Below are 19613 nucleotides of genomic sequence, written 5' to 3'. Positions count from 1 at the left end.
ATGCAGAATTTTTATTAAACATATTTTTCATACCTTTTTCATTATTTTGTATTAATTTCTGTTAAAATAAGTGAAGAATTTTAAATTTAGCATTTGAATAATTCATGGTTATGAAATACAGAATGAAACACGGGTACCTTTTTCTGCGCTAAAGGTAAAATCTTCCATACAAGGCTCATTTCCAAACAATACTTTTTTAAATTTGATTATTTAGATCTAAGAGAAACAGTTATTCCTTAATATTGAAATTCATTCAATTAACAAAATGATTAATAAATTTTTGGATATGAATAGAAAAAAAATTTCAAACTAATTTTTCTTAGATTTAATATTTTAATACAAATATAATTCCAAGAATAATTGATTTTATTTTTTTAGTAACTGTTAGACTGTTTCCTTATGATTGAAAAACAAAATATACTTTGGTTTTTAATTAGAGCATCAGAAGAAAATAGATAAAAGAGCCACTATTGTCCTATCTGCAATGAAGGGTTAATCAACCTTTGGAAAAGGTAAAGATGTATATCCTAATTTATAAGAATGAATGGAAATAAAAATGGAACATCTTGTTTTACTAAGAGGACACTATACAGTGGGAAAAACTTCTCATGGTGATTCTCTTTCAATAATAGTAATTTAAAACTTAAAAGTGTAGAAAAAATTAGTTCAAGAAAACTCTGTAAGCTAAATGCTGAAATTAAATGCTGAAAACTTTTTTCTTTTTTTCAAAATATAAAATTGAAAACTAATTATGGAAAGATTAATAGATGCAATGAAGAAGGGCAGTTTTCTTGCCATAATTTGTTTGCATTTTACTATATATTTTTTTTAAAAATGTTCATTCGAACCACCTTAGTTAAATTTTGGTTTATTTAAAGAAGTTTTTTTCTATCATCATCATCAACGGCACAATAGCGCAGGGTGGGCCTGGGCCTTCTCAAGAAGTTTTTTCAGGCTAACCTTTTTCCTGCTAGCGTTTTACAGTTTTTAAGACCAAAAGGTCTTTTTTTGGCTAGACATTACAAGATACAGGAAATGAAATTACAGGATAAATAAAGGTTTTTAATAAATGTTTTTTAAAAAGTTTAATTGTTGTTGTAATAAAAAAGTAATACATTAAACAATTGCATACATTGCATACAAATTGCATACAAATACATTGCATAGGAAAATATATCAGTTATAGAAAAGTAACAATTTGTAAACTTTCAGCATCTTCTTTAAAATCTGATTTGCTGTGTTAATGAAGAAAGATGTTGGAAACTTTAATGTTCAAAATTTTAGATGAATGAATGATTTATGAATTAAATAAAATTTTAAAAATTGGCTTTAAGTAAATTGTTTAATAATTTAAAGTCATTTGCATTGTTTGTTAACCACAAAAAAATCATTTTAATGATTTTTCAAAATTCATTAAAAGGGCATTAATGAAGCTAAAAAAAAATAATAAAAATTAATACTTCAGTTAGAATGTGTAAAATTATAGATATATATTGCATTATGCATCAAAGATCAGAGCGATTCTGAAAAAAGCTAAATGTTCTACTAAATATTTTCAATAACCACTGAGTTTCCAAATGTTTATAACTGCATATTTTATTATTTTCATATAAATTAATTGATACAGAACGTTGTCCATAATAAATGTTAATTAAAAGAAAAGTTATATTTATGACATTTCTGAATAATTTAAAACATATTATTAACATAGTATATAGTTTTGAATTTCATATCATTATCATTAATATTTTTATAGTATCAATAAGAAAATTTCAAATATTAGTTTTTCACTTCATGTTTAAGTACTGCAGATTATTTTGTCTGCCCACTGATTTATGCAGATTATTTTTCTCCCTTCATCTCTATAAACTATTTTATTATTTACTGAGCAAGATATATCTAAGTAATTACTTTCTCAACTTATTATTAATTTTAAAATACACTTAAAGTGTATTCTTCCTTTTTAAATTTTATATTTATTTATAATATTAAATGCTTGTCCTACTTTAAAATTACACTTAGGTAATTCATTAGGGAAAAAAAACTTTTCCTAATCTGACAACACTCTGTATTATTCAAGATTTTATTTCCCCAAGAGAAGAAAATTATCTAAGCGCAACAAATGTGAATAATAATGATTTAGGAAATATTAAAATAAATATTAATTCAGGAGAAATCACTTTTTGGTCTTATTAATTAGTATTTATTTGAAATAAATTAATGAGTTCTTTAATGCATAAATTTGAAACTGATGTGCTTGTATGGTTATCACATGACACTCTATGGTGGTGACATCTGGAGATTAAATGACTATTGCAACAATTGCTAAAATTTTATAAGAATTTTAAATGTTGACATTCCATCCAAACTTTTCAGAGAAATTTAAGCATTAAACCAATCGAAAAATAAGCTTCCAACTCAAAGATATGCTTTTAAAAAATATTATTTTCCTCCTGAAAAAGGAATTAAAGGATCTTATTTTATGAAAAAATTATCATTAAAAAGGTTTAAAACACAATTTTTTAGAAAATAATTATATAAATATACATTTTTAGAATTATTTCTAATAATTAATTTGAAATATTTATTTTTTTCTCTTAAAATATGACCAAAATAACTTCAGTCTAGAAGACAAATAATTTATAAAAATATTTTTGCGAAATACGTAAAATTTGAATGTTAGTCCATAAAGTCTTTGCACCAGAAAGGTTCTGCGTTCAAATTCCGGGCAAGGCATGGAGGTTCTTTCCTCCTCTGTACTATCTGTCCGTACTGTGGGAGCAACGTTGGCCCACCTAACAAGGTGCCACTGAAAGAGTGGCCAACAAATCTGCCCTTCCTGTATGATGCCCAGGTGAGTCATTCTAAAAAAGGTGGGCATTGGAGAAAAAAACAACTTTAGCCCATAAAAAGTTTTTGAGTTTGCCTATACTTTGATAGTGAGAAACAAAGCCTAAAACTTCCAAAATAAAATTTTCAACTCTGAAAATAAAGTTTAAAAAAATATTTCTAACAACTTTATATGATTAATGAATAATAAGAACAAAATGCAAAGCTACTGACCAGGGGTCAGTATTAAATGGACGATGGTCAAAATGGTAATTATATTAATAAATTTGAATTATAAGAAGTCACAAATTACCAAAATATGTAAAAAATTCATAAGAACTTACCTAAAAATATGAGGCATAATCCAAACAATGTCCTTATATTATTAGAGATGTATAACAATGGCACTACCAACTTCGAAACACAAAAGTAGACAAAAAGCCACAGTCAGTATGGGAATAAACACTTACATAGTCTTTGCTTTAACTAAAATGAGAAAAGAAAATAGTTTCTAGAGAAGCATCAGGATTTTCCACTTGTTGGCTGTTATCCAATTTTAAAATTAGACTGCATCCTTCCCCCTCTGAATGTCAGACAACAGCTCTATTTTTGCCAAGATGCTGACATACACACAGCTTAAATACGTATTATCTTTTAAAGATTAAAATATTTAGAATTAAAACATTTTGATGGTACTGTTTTGTTTTATAATAAATGATATTTTTAAAGCAACTATCACATGTAAGATTAGTTTAAAATCTGAATGCAAAAACACTAAAAAATATTGTATTATAAGTTATAGGTAGGTGAAAAAGGGAATTAAACATTTTTTTATTTGAATGTAAAGGTAGATATTTTACATTTTAAGTGCAAACATGGGGGATCTACTGAACAAATTCACATTAAAAATAATATTTTGAATGTGAGTTTGTTGAGTAGACATTAAAAATAATATTTTAGTTCACCTCACCAAACCCACATGTTTGTTTTTAAAAAAATTTGAGAGTTTCATGAAAAATTTATGTAAGATAATAATGCATGCATGTGAACTGGTGATTGGGAAAAGAATAAATAAACTTATAAAAATGAATGTATCTGAAATGCGAAAGTTTTTTTTAATTTATTTATTTTGCATTACTTGAAAAAAGAAAAATATTGCAATTGTTATAAATGAATGAAGATTGGAAAATGACTGATGCTAAAAATCAGAATACATTAAAGAATAAATTAAATAAAATTTAAAAATTCATATTAAATAATTACCTAAATTTTTACGGCAATTTTTAACCTAGTTATAATTTTTTGAGTGAAAATTAAGATTAATGTCTAATAGTTGATAAAATATAATCTATATATAGGTGTGTGTGCGTGTGTCAAATTACGTACAGCATATTCTTGATTTGAGGCACAAAAAATCCTCTTTGTACTTTCATTTTATATTTCTTAGAGATATTTCATGTTTTTTATTTATTTATTTCTTAACTGAATACATACTTTAAATATATAAAGAATAGACAGAGAAAATACAAAATGGCACTTCAAATTCTGATATTTTCATTTTATTAAATTCTTTAAACTAAACATAAAGAACTGGAGAGAAAAAAAATTCGCCTTTTGGGGTTACATTGATTCAATAAGAAAAAAAAATTTTTTTTTTCTTTCAATATTTTAAATTATTCAATATAAATGTTTTAATAAACATTAAAATCTTGAAAAAATATATTATCAATTTCAGAAATATGGTTTGCCAGCAAAAATTTAATTAAATTCTAAAATTTGAACTTACATCAACATAACAATTAAAGGTTTTCTTCCCTCATTGTGGAATAGTCCTGAAATATTTAGAAATTTCAACGATGATATTTGAAGAGGAATTCAGCACAATATGGGCATTTCTTCATAAAATTTAACAAATAATTTAAAGTATCTATTAAGTAAAAATGCAACTGACATAACTTGTCAAAGTACAAATACAATGTAAAGAGTACCCATTAGGGAAAAAAAAAACTTTTTATCAAAATTAAAAGGAAAAACCATGATTAAGATTATTCTGGTACAATAGGCCACATTCGATTTTATTTCATGGTAGATTATGTGCAACTTTTGGATAAGTGTCAGGTTCTAAACATCTAAATTTTGTTCACTGTTACAATTATTACTTACCACTTGGCTCTCCATATAAAAAATATAGAACTGACTACCTCGAACATTGAAATAGACATTTTTTTTTAAAAGAAAAAAAATTAGAGTGCTGTATTGTATCTCATATAGCTGAGATATTTTTCCTGGTATCAAAATTCTCCTTGACTTCTTTTGAAGGAGTGAAATTTATTTTTGTGGTAGGAAATATAGGATTACCAAAAATAAATATATCATTGAATAATTATATCATTGATAAAAATAATTATATCATACAATCCAATTTCATGAGGTAGAAAAACGTACTATTAAGGATAAAATATAAGATCTGAACTAATTTGATTTTTCACATTTATCATAATTTGCATAAAAAAATGAATAAAACATTCAAATAAAATATTTAATTTTTTAAAAATTTCAAAGATATCCTTTTTTGTGTTTTATAGATCTTACAGCATTATTAAATTTGAAATTAACATATCAAGGATTTTCATTTTATTCTTTAAATTCTTATCCTTTCTCTGATTTTTCATTTAATATTTGTTCAAGTCCAATATCTTTTGTTAATTTTTAACCTGTCTAATATTTAAAACTCTCTTTCACAAATAACTGCTTAAAATGTTGTCATCGTTAAAGCAGAATTTGATATAATAGAGAAAAGGCATTTCATCTATTGGTGTTATGAGAGAGAGAGAAAGGAAGAAAAAAAAAAACATTAATTTCAGAAAGAAAAAAAAAACATTAATTATGTTTTTCAATTATATTTTATTTAAGACAAAAAAAAAGCATGACAATACTCTAGGCTAGCTTTTAAGATCATTTTTAATTTTCATCGTGTGAAACATGCGCTCATGGAGGAGTTAAAAATATAACTTAAAACAGTTTTATTGAATGAAATTGTTTAAAACAAATATAAATAAATTGAAGGCTCATTACACATAGCTTTAGAACCTAATTCATTTTTAAATAATCTGCTTGCCATTTATGTTTTCAAGCCAAACAAATTGGAAAACTACAAATTTGCAAAGAAAATATTGCAGTTTTTTAAAACTAGTATCAATAACTTGTGAGAAAATATTGAAATTATAATATTAAATTTCCTAAGCACTAAACACATTAAAATTCTAAATTAAAATGTGCAATAAAGACATGCCTTACTAAAAACGTTAAAAAAAATAATGAAAACGAAAGATACATTAAACATTATAGTTATATTAAAAGAAATGTTCTGAATTGTAGAATTTTCCCAGGTGAAGAAAATTAAATTAATTAAATGCTTCAAATTAAATAATGATAAAGTTCTTTTTCAAAAACAATCTTACAATGCACATTGATAACAATTACTTTTGGAAAATACAGCAAATTGATACTATGAAGGGAAAAAAAGTCAGCAAAAAGGTGAAAGATCATTGCTAGGCTGTATCAATTTCTTAAGCTGTAATTGCACTTTTGTTTTAAAAGCTATTTTATATGCATAAATTAAATATGAATTGCCAAGAAGTTTACAAAATTATTTAGACAAACAATAAATATGTTCAAACAAAGCTAATTTTATTGCAACCAAGCACCACAAAAGTTTTTACTAAAAAAATAGTTTTAATGAAAACATCTGCTGTTCATGTTTAAAAAAATTTCACAATGATTCCCTTTTATAATTCAAACATGTTTTTCCTCTGAAATTGAAAACTATACTGATGCCTAATATTAAAATGATTGTCATTGTTAATATTATGACTTAGAAATAGAATTTTTTCTTCGCATGAGTTTTTAAAAAAAATTTAAGCAATAATCATATAACACAACAAATTTATTTTAACAAATGAATATTTTTATACATGATTAATTAGATGTAAACACAAGTAAGTTTGCAATAAATTTCAAACTATCGGAATATCTACAATTCGAAGAAAGAAGCTGAAATGTGAGTATGATTGATAATTAAGTGCTTTCAAAAAGTATAACAACAATCTTTATAGTTCTTAAAAAATAATTTTAAATTTTTAAGAAAAAATTTTACACCACTTGCAGATTAAATCAGAAATATTAATTTTTTTTAATGGAGTATAGAAAATTTAGCAAAGTTAGCCAATTAATGAAGTCTATAAATTTTTTAACTTTAGAAAAATTAATAGACCAGATGTAATTAAAAATTAATGAAACAACAATTAAAAACGAACAATCTAAGATTTTTCAAAAAAAAGAAGAGTTTTAACACAAAATATAAAACAATAACATTTTTTTTAATAAAAAAATTGATTTTTGATCCAAAAAGGTGATTACAAAAAAAATTTCTTTGTTTTTTAAACACTGGTTTTCTAAATGCTTTTGAATAAAAGAAATCTAATGCTTTATAATTCAAGCAAATAATTTTTATAAGGAAACAGAATAATTCTCCAAAAAAATTTTGTTATAGCACAGATTGGACAAAATTTTTACAGAATAATTCCGCAAAAGAAGTTTTCTAATAGCACTTATTGGGCAAAATTTTTAAAAACTGTTTCTTCAGAACCAGAGATAAAACTATTTTTAACAGCTTTAAAACTCATGCTAATTTTAGAGAAACTTAAGCAAATTACAGCAGCAAATACAAAATTTTTTACATCCTAACTTTTTAACAGTTTTAAAACTCATGCCTATTTTAGAGAAACTTGGGCAGATTATAGCAGCAAGTACAAAAATTTTTACATCCTAACTTTCTTCTTAATTAATAGTGAACTAAAATGCTATGCTTTAAAATGTTAGTCTATTTCAAGTCACGAAGAACTCAAAGTCACAAAGAGCTTTAAAGACTATAATTGCTAAATAAAAAGGCAAAATGACTAGAATTATTAAAGTCGAGAAAGTCTTGGAAATAATTTTATTTTTCCATTAGACAAAGCTCAGAATATTTGCCTTGAATTATTTTTTGCATTTTCTCAAAAAATTCGATGTAACCGAAACATTTTTTTAAAGAAATTAGAGTTAATTTTATTCATAAATAATTTTTTAAAAAAATAATACAAAATACAGCAAAATAGGAAAAAAAATTTGTAAAAAATTTCTATTAAAAACTTATGCCAACCAGAAACATCCAAAAACTAACGTTCAAAAAATAAAAGTAAATTATCTCATTTTAAATTTGTGCTTAAACTATAAATATCTTGAACATTGTAATAATTTAGACCAGGGATTCCCAACTTACATAAGGCCGGGGGGCCGCAATTAAAAACACCAGTCAAATGGCGGGTTGCAACTTTATCATAATTTTATATAGGACTCTTTTATGTTTGAAGGAAGATTAAATATTACTGACAGATTTTTATCAAGTTGTACAAAACAAAAGTATTGAATTACCAATAATAATAAATATTTTCTTTGCAAAACCTGAGTAATAAATTTTTTTGCACCGTTGGTATGTTAAATTTCACAAAAACAAAGAAATTAGATTTTTTTTAACGAAAGGAAAGTATTTTAAACCCATTAAAACTCATATAGATTTCTTACAAAAATTACCCCCCAAAAAGTGACAACTTACATATTTTAGTTTGCAGGCCACTAAAAAAAGGATGCAGCCCGCGGGCCACCAGTTGGTAACCACTGATTTAGACAATACATAAAAAAGAAGAGCTAATAACAAGCAAATTTTACTTAGTTAACTTCAAAAGAAAATCTGACATTGTCTCATATACAACAAAAGTTATAGCTGTAGCAGGTGTCACTCTTAATAAATTAGGAACAATTCCTTTGTAATATCCTTTAATCCCTTCAAACTTCCATATCCTTTTAACAACTTCAATAACTCCTACATATTCTTTATGTTGATCTTGCAGTCTAACCCTAAGAACTTGATATGGATAGGTCAAACTAGCAGCAAAAAGTTTTGATAAAGAAGAAAATAGCATATATTGCACTGTAGTGAGTTTATGATCTGATGGTCGGTGATAGAACTTATTACACATCTTTTTCAGTTCCTCGTAAGCCATAAAATGCAAAGCCCCATGTGACACCCCAAATATGCCTGGTACAAACCCTTTGTACATTCCAAATATACCTTCATGTCGGTATATTTTGGTTAACGCATCTAACATGCCATTGTAATGTTTGGAGGGTGGCAAACTGGAGGCAGAAAACGAAGGCTGGTACTGTATACACATTCTTGTTTTCACAACCCAAATAGGGTTGGTAATAAAGGTAGTTGTGATTCCAGCTAAGGCAGCTGCAAGCATGTGACTGCCTGGTCCAAGAGTAATCTTAGAATCACTACTGTATGCCATATAGGATTTAATTGGTTCATAAAAAAGAAAAAATAACCCCCAGGATGCTCCAGCTCCCCAGCAATTGGGGGTAACGCCTTTATACAAACCCCTTATTCCCTCATCCCGTATTATTGTTGAAACAGCATTCCCTAAACTTCGATAATTAGGTCTTGTTTTAAGCTGCCCGTCATCAACTGCGAATCTTATTTTAAGTAAATCAAGTGGGTGAAGCACAAGAGTCGAGCAAACACCGCCACTTATCCCAGCAATAAAATGCTCATATTTAATGTGCGAAAATAAGGTGTTAGGAGATTGTCTCTTGACTTCTGAAACACGATTCATAGTTGGGTATAACCGTAGTCAACATAAGTGTTAGACGTACGCATAAGATAATTAAATCAAATTACTAAGTGAACCAGCTCTTTTTTTCAGGAATTGTTCACTTGTGAATGCTTTGTTTAAATTTCGGTTAGAATTTACTTCATGCGTATTCGCTTGTGAATAGATTTTATTGATATATGATCCAGTACAAAAACTCTTCCATAACTGTTTTACTTTGAATGCAGCTTACATGTTGTTATTCACGATGACATCACTCGACTGCGTCATCTAGGGAGAAAACTGGTTCCATGTTCTTACTCTTCCCCTTTCTCCCTCCTCCTCTATTCAGTTTTATAGGAATGTACAGTCCGCAAAAAAAAAACGAATCACCCTGAATAACTTTCGTTCTAATGATCGGATTTTCACGAACTAAGTGTCAATCTTAATGGTTCCTGGAGGTGACCTCAAATATGCTAATTAATTAGTGCTAACTAGTAATTAAGTTACGAAATCGGACACAAAAACGTACTCTCTCTGAATAAACATGCATTTTTTTTTACATATTTGGATTTTTAACCTTCAAAATATAGGGGGTAGCCGCAATCTGGGAAATATGGTCCCCATAGTTTGGTCAGGAGAGCGATCCAAAGTTCGTACTCCTTAATGTTAATTTCCCTTTTTACGTTTTTAGTCATATTTTCAAAACTAATAAAGCAATTTTAAGAAAATTGCACCCACTCATAAAACTCATTTACCCAAAGATAATTTCATGAAAAAATTAATTTTTAATAATTATTAATTATTTTTTATTATTTAATTAAAATGAGGATGAAAAAATTTTGAATTATAAGGTATGAATTTTTTTATACCATATTATTCTACATATTTTTCAAATGCAAAATCTAAAGTTTCAACTATTTTTATTTATTAGAAGCTGAGAAAAATTAAAATTAATTATTTTAAAAAAAATAATTTGGCGACAATAAAGAAATGATTAAATGGGGCGATTAATATTAAAATGTGATAAACTTGCGAGGAACTTGACTTCGCGCGCGTAGTGTAAAATTTCATTCATATTTTTTTCGCTAATAATCGTTTGCTAATCTTTTTATTTTAATTTCTTTCTAACTATAAAATACAATGTTGCCTTTGTAGTCGCTTAATAATTTATTTGCAATTTAGTAAAGAAGTTTGAATAAAATATTTTGAATAAAAAACAATTTATTCAAGGAATGTCTAGTTTTATAAAATAGGATATGATATGATCTTCTGATAGAATATGATTATACACCAGATTGTGCTTCTTTAATGTGATTATTTTTTATTTTTTGCTTTTGCTTTTCAATAACTGATACAATTTCAATAATATTCATACGTAAGCATAGATTTGGAATAATATTGTCGAGAAACTGCAAGGAACTATCTAACTTTAAAATTTTAACTGTAACTGTGGCGTGGCGGAAGTTTTGTAAACAGAAGGGGAATGATCGCCTCAGAGTAAAGAGGTTGATATGTTATGCTCATTTCAAAAAAGCTTAATGTTTCGTTTTCAATTACGTTTCTTGTTACGTTTTGTGTTAAATATTAAATGTTTTAAAAAGAAATAGTTAATTCCTTTAATGGCAGAACTTGTTACTTTTTATTATTGACATCTTTTTATTTTTACAAGAGTAGCGATCCTTTTTAAAGCGAAAGAAAAGCTTTCCATCTTCTCACCGGGAAAATTGAAGAACAACAGAAATTGCAGGTAAGGTAATTTTGCCTTTACCTTTAATTAAGAATTATTATTGAATTTATTTTGAGTTGATTGATAAATAATTATTCACATGGCATCCCTGCCGGGATTGAGAAGACCGATTAGTATTTCTTAAAAGATCGTGTATTTATCGAATTGATATATAATTTAAAAAGATGTCGGCAGATGAGAAAATTAAGCAGTTAAAAAGAAAGCGAGGTTCCTTAAGAACAAGCGTAACTAATGCACTGACTAAATTAGATGCAGAACTCTCAAAAACGGAAGATATAAATGTCAATGTAATAGAAGAAATAATCGAAACATTAACAAACAAATTTGATTCTTTGAGTTCTGTAGATAAAGAACTAGAACCCCTCCTCAACGATGATGAATATCAATCAGAATTTGAAAAAACAGAAGAGTATCAAGATAAGGTTGTTATTTCTAAACTAAGAGCAAAAAAGAAAATAAATGAAATGCAAACGTCAGTAAAGAATATGGAAAGCGAAAATATAACCTTACAACATTCAATAAATAAAACAGAAATAAACGAATCAGCAGCAGAAAAGGTGCGCATTCAACTCCCGAAACTGAGTATCGCGAAATTTTATGGTGATGTCAGTCAATGGCTAACCTTTTGGAATAGTTTTGAAACAGCGATTCACAACAATGAATTATTAGACAAAGTAGATAAATTTAACTATTTGAAGGCGCATTTAGGTGGATCTGCTTTAAATACGGTTGAGGGTTTTTCAATTTCAAACGCATCATATGATTCCGCAATTGAATTATTAAAAGATAGATTTGCTAAGAAAGATTTACTTATTCACACACATATGAGCGCTATTTTAAATATGCAACCGTTAAAAAATTCAAACGATATTCGCGCTTTTAGAAAATTTTATGATAATTGCATGACACACATACGCAGTTTAGAATCATTAGAATTAAAACCAGAAAATTATGGAAGTGTATTGTGTCCTATGTTGCTTAAAATTTTACCCCCAGATTTAGTATTAGAGTATAATAAAATCGAAAATGAAAATGTATATTCAGATATAAAAGAGCTTTTAAATTTTCTTTCGAAAGCATTAAGTTGTAGAGAACGCTCAATTCAGATGAGTACAGTAAGTGACCTTGGAAATAAATATCAAGTGGATCGGAGAAATCCGAGACATATCCATAGGCGCCATAATGAAGAAATAAATTTTCCCCCCTCTAGTAGAAAGTTAAATATTCAATCACGTGAAAATAAGAAACCGAAATATACGGCAACAGATTTATTGAGTTCTGAGATGAAACAGAACAAGAATAAAAAATCTTTCTGTGTTTTTTGTGAGGAACCGCATGATTCAGCGAGTTGTAAATTAGCAATAAGTTTATCGTTAGAAGAAAAAAGGAATATTTTGAAAAAAAGACGAGCTTGCTTTCGCTGTTTAATTATGAATCATAGGGCGGATCAGTGTTATTCAAAAATTGTTTGCACATTTTGTTCGAAGCGCCATGCATCAATAATGTGTTATTTAAATCATGATTTAAAAGGGAATGAATCCGATAATTTTGATAATAGTAATAAACTTGTTGAAAGTAGTGTTTTAACTAATAATTGTTGTTCTAATGAAGTTTATTTACAAACTTTAATTGTATATGTTCATGGTCAGAATTCTAAACATTTAGTAAGAATAATTATTGATTTGGGTAGTCAAAGATCATATTGTAGTAAATTTATTGCTAAAACAATGGGTTTAAATTGCATTGGGGAGGAAACCGTCACCCACGGACTTTTTGGAGGTATTGAAAATACCGAACAACATAAGCGGTATAGTGTTAAGCTAACTATCCTGTATGAGAATTTCAGCTGTGAATTTGACGTGATGGATCAGAAGCAGATTTGTGCTCCTATTCCTAAAATAAGTGATTCCAACTGTAAACGTGAATTACAAGGTATGGGTATTTTTGCAAGTGATATCGAATTAAAAGGGAATTCTTGTTTATATGAAAAAAAAACCCAAATGAAATTCACATACTTATTGGGGCAGATCTTGCAAGTACCTTGCTAACGGGGAATATTAAACATCTATCAGGAGGGTTAGTAGCTGCGAATACGCGTCTTGGGTGGACAGTTCTGGGAAAATCTGTACGAGAAAGCGCATTTAATACTCCTCAGTTATTATTAACTTTACATGTAGATTATGCTAAAATATCGGATCTCTGGGAGTTAGATTCTTTAGGAATTCACGATATGAGTGAAAAACAAACAAAAACAGAAACACAAGACATTGTTCTAAAGCATTTCCAAGAAACATTAACCAGAGATCAAAGCGGTAGGTATCAGGTTTGTTTACCTTGGTTGGAGGGTCGTGTAACATTGTCGGATCATAAAGAATTGGCCAAGAAAAGGCTTAGCAATACCGTGCAATCGCTTAATTCTAGTAATATGTTAAAGGCGTATCAAGATGTATTTGATGAGTGGGAAAAAGAAGGCATTATAGAGCAGGTTTTGTCAGATCAAAACAATATAAATAATGCAGAGTCCGCTGAACACTTCTTACCTCATAGACCAGTCATCAAAGAGAATTCAACGACTAAAATTCGTCCCGTGTTTGATGGATCAGCCAAAACTCGTAATTCTTTATCGTTAAATGAGTGTATTGAAAAGGGGCCAAATTTGATAGAGCTAATACCATCAGTTTTAAATCGTTTTAGATGGGGTAAAATCGGTGTTATAGCCGACATTCGCAAAGCCTTTTTACAAATAAGCCTACAAGAAAGTGATAGGAATTTTTTGAAGTTTTTATGGTGGAGAGACGGTGACCCTCGCAAATTAATTACTTACAGGCACTGTCGCGTTGTTTTTGGTGTTTCGTGCAGCCCTTTTCTGCTAGCTGCCGTTTTAAACCACCATTTGGAAAACGCACCAGAAAACTTAAAGCATTTGGCTAAGAAACTAAAAGACTCCATGTACGTGGACAATTGTGTAGCAAGTGTTGATACTGTTACAGAACTAGAAAATTTTCGATCAGAATCTCAGAAACTGCTAGCTTCTGCGAAATTTGACTTGCGTGGCTGGATAGACAATGCACACACTTTAGAGAATACAGTTGAGGAAAATGTACAAGTTACGAATTCCGAAAACTTTAAAGTCCCAGTTTTAGGGCTTTTGTGGAACTTTAAGAACGATACGTTGTCTTGCGATATTAACGATATCAGTATCGATGATAAAAGCATAACTAAGAGAAAAATATTATCATTGGCACATAAGATATTTGACCCTATTGGGTTCACGTGCCCAGTGACTCTAATACCGAAACTACTTCTCCAAGATTGTTGGAAAGCTCAAGTCTCTTGGGATGCTGAACTGCCGAAAGATATCGTTCAAAAGTTTAATAATTGGAGAAACCAAATCTCAGATTTGAAAGACATTGAAATTCCTCGAAATTACTCATGCTTGGATTTAAATGACGCAAAATTGACTTTGCATGTTTTTTGCGACGCATCCAAACTTTCTTACGCTACTGGAATCTTTTTGAGAGCAGAACGGGGAGATGAAGTGACTTGTCAGTTACTGCAAGCTAGATCACGAGTGGCACCATTAAAGAATGTGTCTATCCCGAGATTGGAATTACTCGCCTGTAACATCGGAGTGAGACTAGCAACATCTGTAAAAAATGATCTGAACTTGAAGGATATCCAAACATTTTATTGGTCTGATTCCATGGACGAATTGTATTGGATAAAGAAAGAAGGTCCATGGGTTGTATTTGTGACCAATAGGGTAAAAGAAATAAGAGCTTTGTCCCAAGTTAGTGAATGGAATTATGTTCCAGGAATTCAAAACCCGGCCGATTTACCTTCTAGGGGGTGTTCGGTGAAGACGCTTATCAAGGGAAAATGGTGGCAGGGGCCACCATGGCTGAAAGACTTTAGAGACCGCTGGCCTAATTACAAATTGATTCCAGATGAAAAGGTGATAAACTCTGAGAAGAAGAAAATTGTCGTGTCTTCCTTGAATAAAGAAAATGACGAATACTATCATCGCATTTCTTCGTACAAAAGAATAATAAGAATCACCGGTTGGATTTTAAGATTTTTCAGAAATGCTAAGACGCCTAGTGATAAAAGATCTGGACAACTATGTGCTGAGGAACTGAAGAAGGCCGAACTTAAAATTCTGAAGAAAGTCCAGGATGAAGAATTCTTTGGAGGAACAGAAAACCAATTGAAGTCTCTAAAAATTATAACGGACAATGATGGTCTCCTAAGGGTTAAAACCAAAGTTTTCATGAGAATAGATGAAGAGGATTTTAGACTTCCACTACTTTTACCATCAAATCATCATGTGGTAAAAAGTCTAATAATCAGTAAACACCAAGAGTTAGGACATGCCGGAGTACCATTTTTAAGGACTGCCTTAAGAGAAAATTATTGGATCTTAAAGAGTAGAAGAACCATAAAGAAAGCCATAAAGATGTGCGTTGTATGCCAAAGGTTCAATTCAAGACCAGCTAGTATTCCTGAAGGACCATTACCGGAAGATCGAGTAAAGGAAGCGTCTGTCTTTGAGATAATTGGTTTAGATGTGGTGGGTCCTTTGTACCTTAAAGAAAGACAAAAGGTGTGGATACTTCTAATAACATGTGCTATCTACCGAGCAGTTCATTTGGAGCTTTTGACTGCTTTATCCACTGACAACTTCTTATTGGCTCTAAGAAGGTTCATTTCACGACGCGGAAGACCTTCGAAGATCTATTCGGATAATGGGACTAACTTCGTCGGATTTGAAAAACTGCTGAGAAATGTTGATCTCGAGAGATTGAAAGGCGAAATCGCTCCCATCACTTGGAAATTTATACCACCTTCAGCTCCATGGTGGGGTGGTTTCTGGGAACGTTTAGTAGGTCTCATGAAGCAGATTTTGAGAAAAGTGCTGGGAAGAACTTCGCTAAGTTATGAGGAAATGGCTACTGTTTTGTGCGAATGTGAGTGTCTTCTCAATTCAAGACCACTTACCCATGTTTCTGATGATGCAAATGACTTGAATCCAATTACACCAGCAATGTTTTTGCAGGAAAACAAAAGTAATGATGTTACAGATCTTGACCAATTCAGCCAAACAGATGGAAAAAGTTTAAATAAACGTTTGGCTTACCGGTTAAGAATTTTAAAGGATCTACGTTCGAGATTTCGTGTGGAATACCTAGGACAACTACGAGAAAGTTACAGAAAGAAAAATAACGTCCGTGTTCCGAAAGAAGGTGACATAGTACTCGTATGGAGTGACAACATCAAGAGACTTAACTGGCCGATGGCAAAAATATTGGAAACATATCCCAGTCAAGATGGACTTGTTCGTTTAGCGAAAATAAAGTAAAAATCCGGTGTCTTTATTCGCCCTGTTCAAAAACTGTGCCTTATGGAACTGGATGGTTGTGATGTTATTGCCAATAATACTCCGAATGATTGTGTCAACCCTAACCCTTCAGTGACTGATAACTACAGAAAAACTGATTCTGTGACCACTCGAGCTGGTAGGGTTGTGAGAGTGCCTCAACGTTTTGGACAGTAATATGTGTTGAGTTTCAGTGATCGACATCTCTAAAACTCAAGAGGGGAGTGTCGAGAAACTGCAAGGAACTATCTAACTTTAAAATTTTAACTGTAACTGTGGCGTGGCGGAAGTTTTGTAAACAGAAGGGGAATGATCGCCTCAGAGTAAAGAGGTTGATATGTTATGCTCATTTCAAAAAAGCTTAATGTTTCGTTTTCAATTACGTTTCTTGTTACGTTTTGTGTTAAATATTAAATGTTTTAAAAAAAAATAGTTAATTCCTTTAATGGCAGAACTTGTTACTTTTTATTATTGACATCTTTTTATTTTTACAAGAGTAGCGATCCTTTTTAAAGCGAAAGAAAAGCTTTCCATCTTCTCACCGGGAAAATTGAAGAACAACAGAAATTGCAGGTAAGGTAATTTTGCCTTTACCTTTAATTAAGAATTATTATTGAATTTATTTTGAGTTGATTGATAAATAATTATTCACAAATATATTTATCAATTTCTTGAATATATATGTTATAAATAATAATAAAAATACGTAGTCAAAATTTTTTAGCATCTCTCACAACATCGCAAATTTCTCAACTTATAGGGTAAATTAACGAATGAAGGAACACTTAAGCTTAGCTTGCCTTTAAGAAAAAATCATAAAAATTTCAAAATTTGTAATTTTAGCTAAATGATGGTGTCGACATATTTGTTATTAAATACAAATTATGTAAAAAAAATTTAAATAACTTACATAATATTGTTTTAAGCTCTTGGTGGTTCAAATAATAAGTAGCAAGATAACCAAGTGAAGGAACAGTTCTTACCAGTGAATAAACACTTAATTTAGAGAATGTTTGATGCTCGTTAGGAATCCATAGGCCACACAAATGTGTAAAAACAAGATTTTTTTTTTGGAATTACAACATATTTTCACAGTTAACGTGGAAAATGTTTTTTTTTTCAGTCATGGAATGGAAAGAAAAATATGTTTGAATACATAATTTAAAAAAAAAAATGTTTTTTCATTTTTTTTCCTCATAGCTTAATAGTCAGTTCCAAATTATGAATATTTATCATTGCGTAATCCGATGATGTTTTTATTATTACAGTCAAACCCCGCTATAGTGAACCTTTAAGGGAACGTAATTTTGGTTCATTATAACCGAGAGTTCACTATATTCGTTATGCGGGCAATTTAACTAATGGTTCCCAAATTCCTCCCTTTTATTACACGTTATTCAAATAAATGACTGAAAAATATAATGTAGTAGCAAAACATTTGTTACTTTTTATTACTCTTCGTCCTGCGTACAAAAAAAAAATTTAATCTTTAGCTGTTGAACAGTCTTCAACATCAGATATGGAAACATTTCCCGACTCTCTGATAATTTTTCCTGAATTTCTGTTAGTCCACTTTTTAAACTTGTCTAACCTGCCATTCGAGCACATAAAAGTAATCTCGTATAGTCGCTTAGCAAATTTATCGACATTTGTCCAGATACTGAAAGATACGGCTTCTTTGAATGCTGAACCACTTCAGCAATGCTTCTTCAATATCCTTGTGGTCTGCTTTTCTCAACTTTTTTCTGCCATTTAAATTTTCTTCATGAGCAGAAATTGTTAATTGCCTATTTTTCCATATGTTACAAACTGTAGATTTGGATAGTTTATATTCCCTGCAAATATCAGCTTGATTACATCCATTTTAAATTTTTCTGATTATGCCCATTTTATCATCAATGGAGAACATTTTACTGCTCGCCATAGTTAAATTTGAGACACTTGTTTGCAGGCTTTTTTTAACTGCACTGAGAGCAAAAAGTAGTTGAAATAAGGGCCTTATCAACACATATTACCCATATAGCACTCATCTTCCGAAACCTTTCCCTAGGACCTCCCAAATGCATCCCTTTCTTCCGAGGGAAGACGCGGATAAATAGGGGAAAGCCGAGGGAAATTCCATTCTAACATTCCTACGGATAACGATACGTAGGAAGTCCTTCGGAAACATCGCCTACGGATATGCCTCCACCGGTCATCCGTTAGAAATCAATCCAATGGATTTTTCTCCCTGGTTATTCCGTAGGAGCATCATAATTACTTATGTCTGTGCGTGCAACCGGCTGAGCAATTGCGCATGCGCTAGATGTGCTTGACTAGAATTTAATTCTCACCACAGAATTTTTGAAAAGTAACCCTGCTGAAGAAATTGCGCGGAGGTATACATAGTTTGTTGCTTACAGGTGTAATCAAGTGTAGCTATGTTGACTGTTCTAATTTTGAGCTCTTCATTTATTATTCAGTAAATAAAGTAAGTCAATCGTTTTGAATAATTTTTTTCTGTTTATAATATTGTATCTATGCATTTTAAACGTTTACCACATTTTATAATTCTAATTATCTGTGTTAAAGTAGTTAATGATTTCCACTTTACTGAGTTAGGCCTAGTAACATACTTGTTCTCCGATTTTATCTTTGATATTATAAGAAATGTCTGTTAATAAAAAGAGTATTATTTTAAAAATACGATAGTTTATTATTTTGTATATAAAAACTATTATCAATAAAAAAATTTCTAAACTGTTTAATTCTTTTATGTGTGTAGAAAAGGTGAAATATAATAAAAGGTAGGTGTCAATGAACCATCATTTACAATTAAAAGGTTTTCAATTGTAAATGGTGGTACATTGACATTGATAATTACTTTTCTTTAAAATTATATAACCGTATGTCGTAATGTGGTAATTGTAGACTTGTATATCACATTGAATTAAACTTAAGTTAATGTAAAATATAATAAATCTAT

General features: G+C 29.8%; 4 protein-coding genes across 5 annotated transcripts in view; 2 read left to right on the top strand and 2 right to left on the bottom strand.

The window, feature by feature from the left end:
* Positions 1–3314, bottom strand: part of LOC107440059 (uncharacterized) — a 78654-nt gene extending 75340 nt beyond the window's left edge. For both annotated transcript variants that reach the window (XR_015433059.1, XM_087161124.1), the window contains exon 1: positions 3174–3314. The gene's annotated coding sequence lies outside the window, so the exon portion shown is untranslated. The remainder of the gene's footprint in view (positions 1–3173) is intronic.
* Positions 3176–9693, bottom strand: LOC107440060 (solute carrier family 25 member 32). Its single transcript, XM_043049218.3, has 2 exons — positions 8596–9693; positions 3176–3315 (listed from the first exon to the last, which is right to left on the bottom strand). The coding sequence occupies exons 1-2, from the start codon at positions 9543–9545 to the stop codon at positions 3312–3314; spliced, it is 954 nt and encodes a 317-aa protein (XP_042905152.1). The 5' UTR covers positions 9546–9693; the 3' UTR covers positions 3176–3311.
* Positions 9694–11435: 1742 nt separating this feature from the next.
* On the top strand, positions 11436–13319 carry LOC147810958 (uncharacterized). Its single transcript, XM_087162167.1, has one exon. It carries the CDS (start codon positions 11436–11438, stop codon positions 13317–13319), a length of 1884 nt encoding a protein of 627 aa, XP_087018293.1.
* Positions 13320–13501: 182 nt separating this feature from the next.
* LOC147810957 (uncharacterized) lies at positions 13502–16630 on the top strand. Its single transcript, XM_087162166.1, has one exon. The coding sequence runs from the start codon at positions 13502–13504 to the stop codon at positions 16628–16630; it is 3129 nt and encodes a 1042-aa protein (XP_087018292.1).
* Positions 16631–19613: the final 2983 nt, after the last annotated feature.

Source organism: Parasteatoda tepidariorum, chromosome 4, assembly GCF_982258835.1.
Source record: "Parasteatoda tepidariorum strain Cologne lab strain chromosome 4, Ptep-v5.0, whole genome shotgun sequence".
NCBI lineage: Eukaryota > Metazoa > Arthropoda > Arachnida > Araneae > Theridiidae > Parasteatoda > Parasteatoda tepidariorum.
This window is presented reverse-complemented; position numbering and strand designations above follow the sequence as displayed.

What these genes read in the sequence shown, in the direction of transcription:
- LOC107440060 (XM_043049218.3), bottom strand. Translation starts at nt 9,545, where the DNA reads ATGAATCGTGTTTCAGAAGTCAAGAGACAATCTCCTAACACCTTATTT.
- LOC147810958 (XM_087162167.1), top strand. Translation starts at nt 11,436, where the DNA reads ATGTCGGCAGATGAGAAAATTAAGCAGTTAAAAAGAAAGCGAGGTTCC.
- LOC147810957 (XM_087162166.1), top strand. Translation starts at nt 13,502, where the DNA reads ATGAGTGAAAAACAAACAAAAACAGAAACACAAGACATTGTTCTAAAG.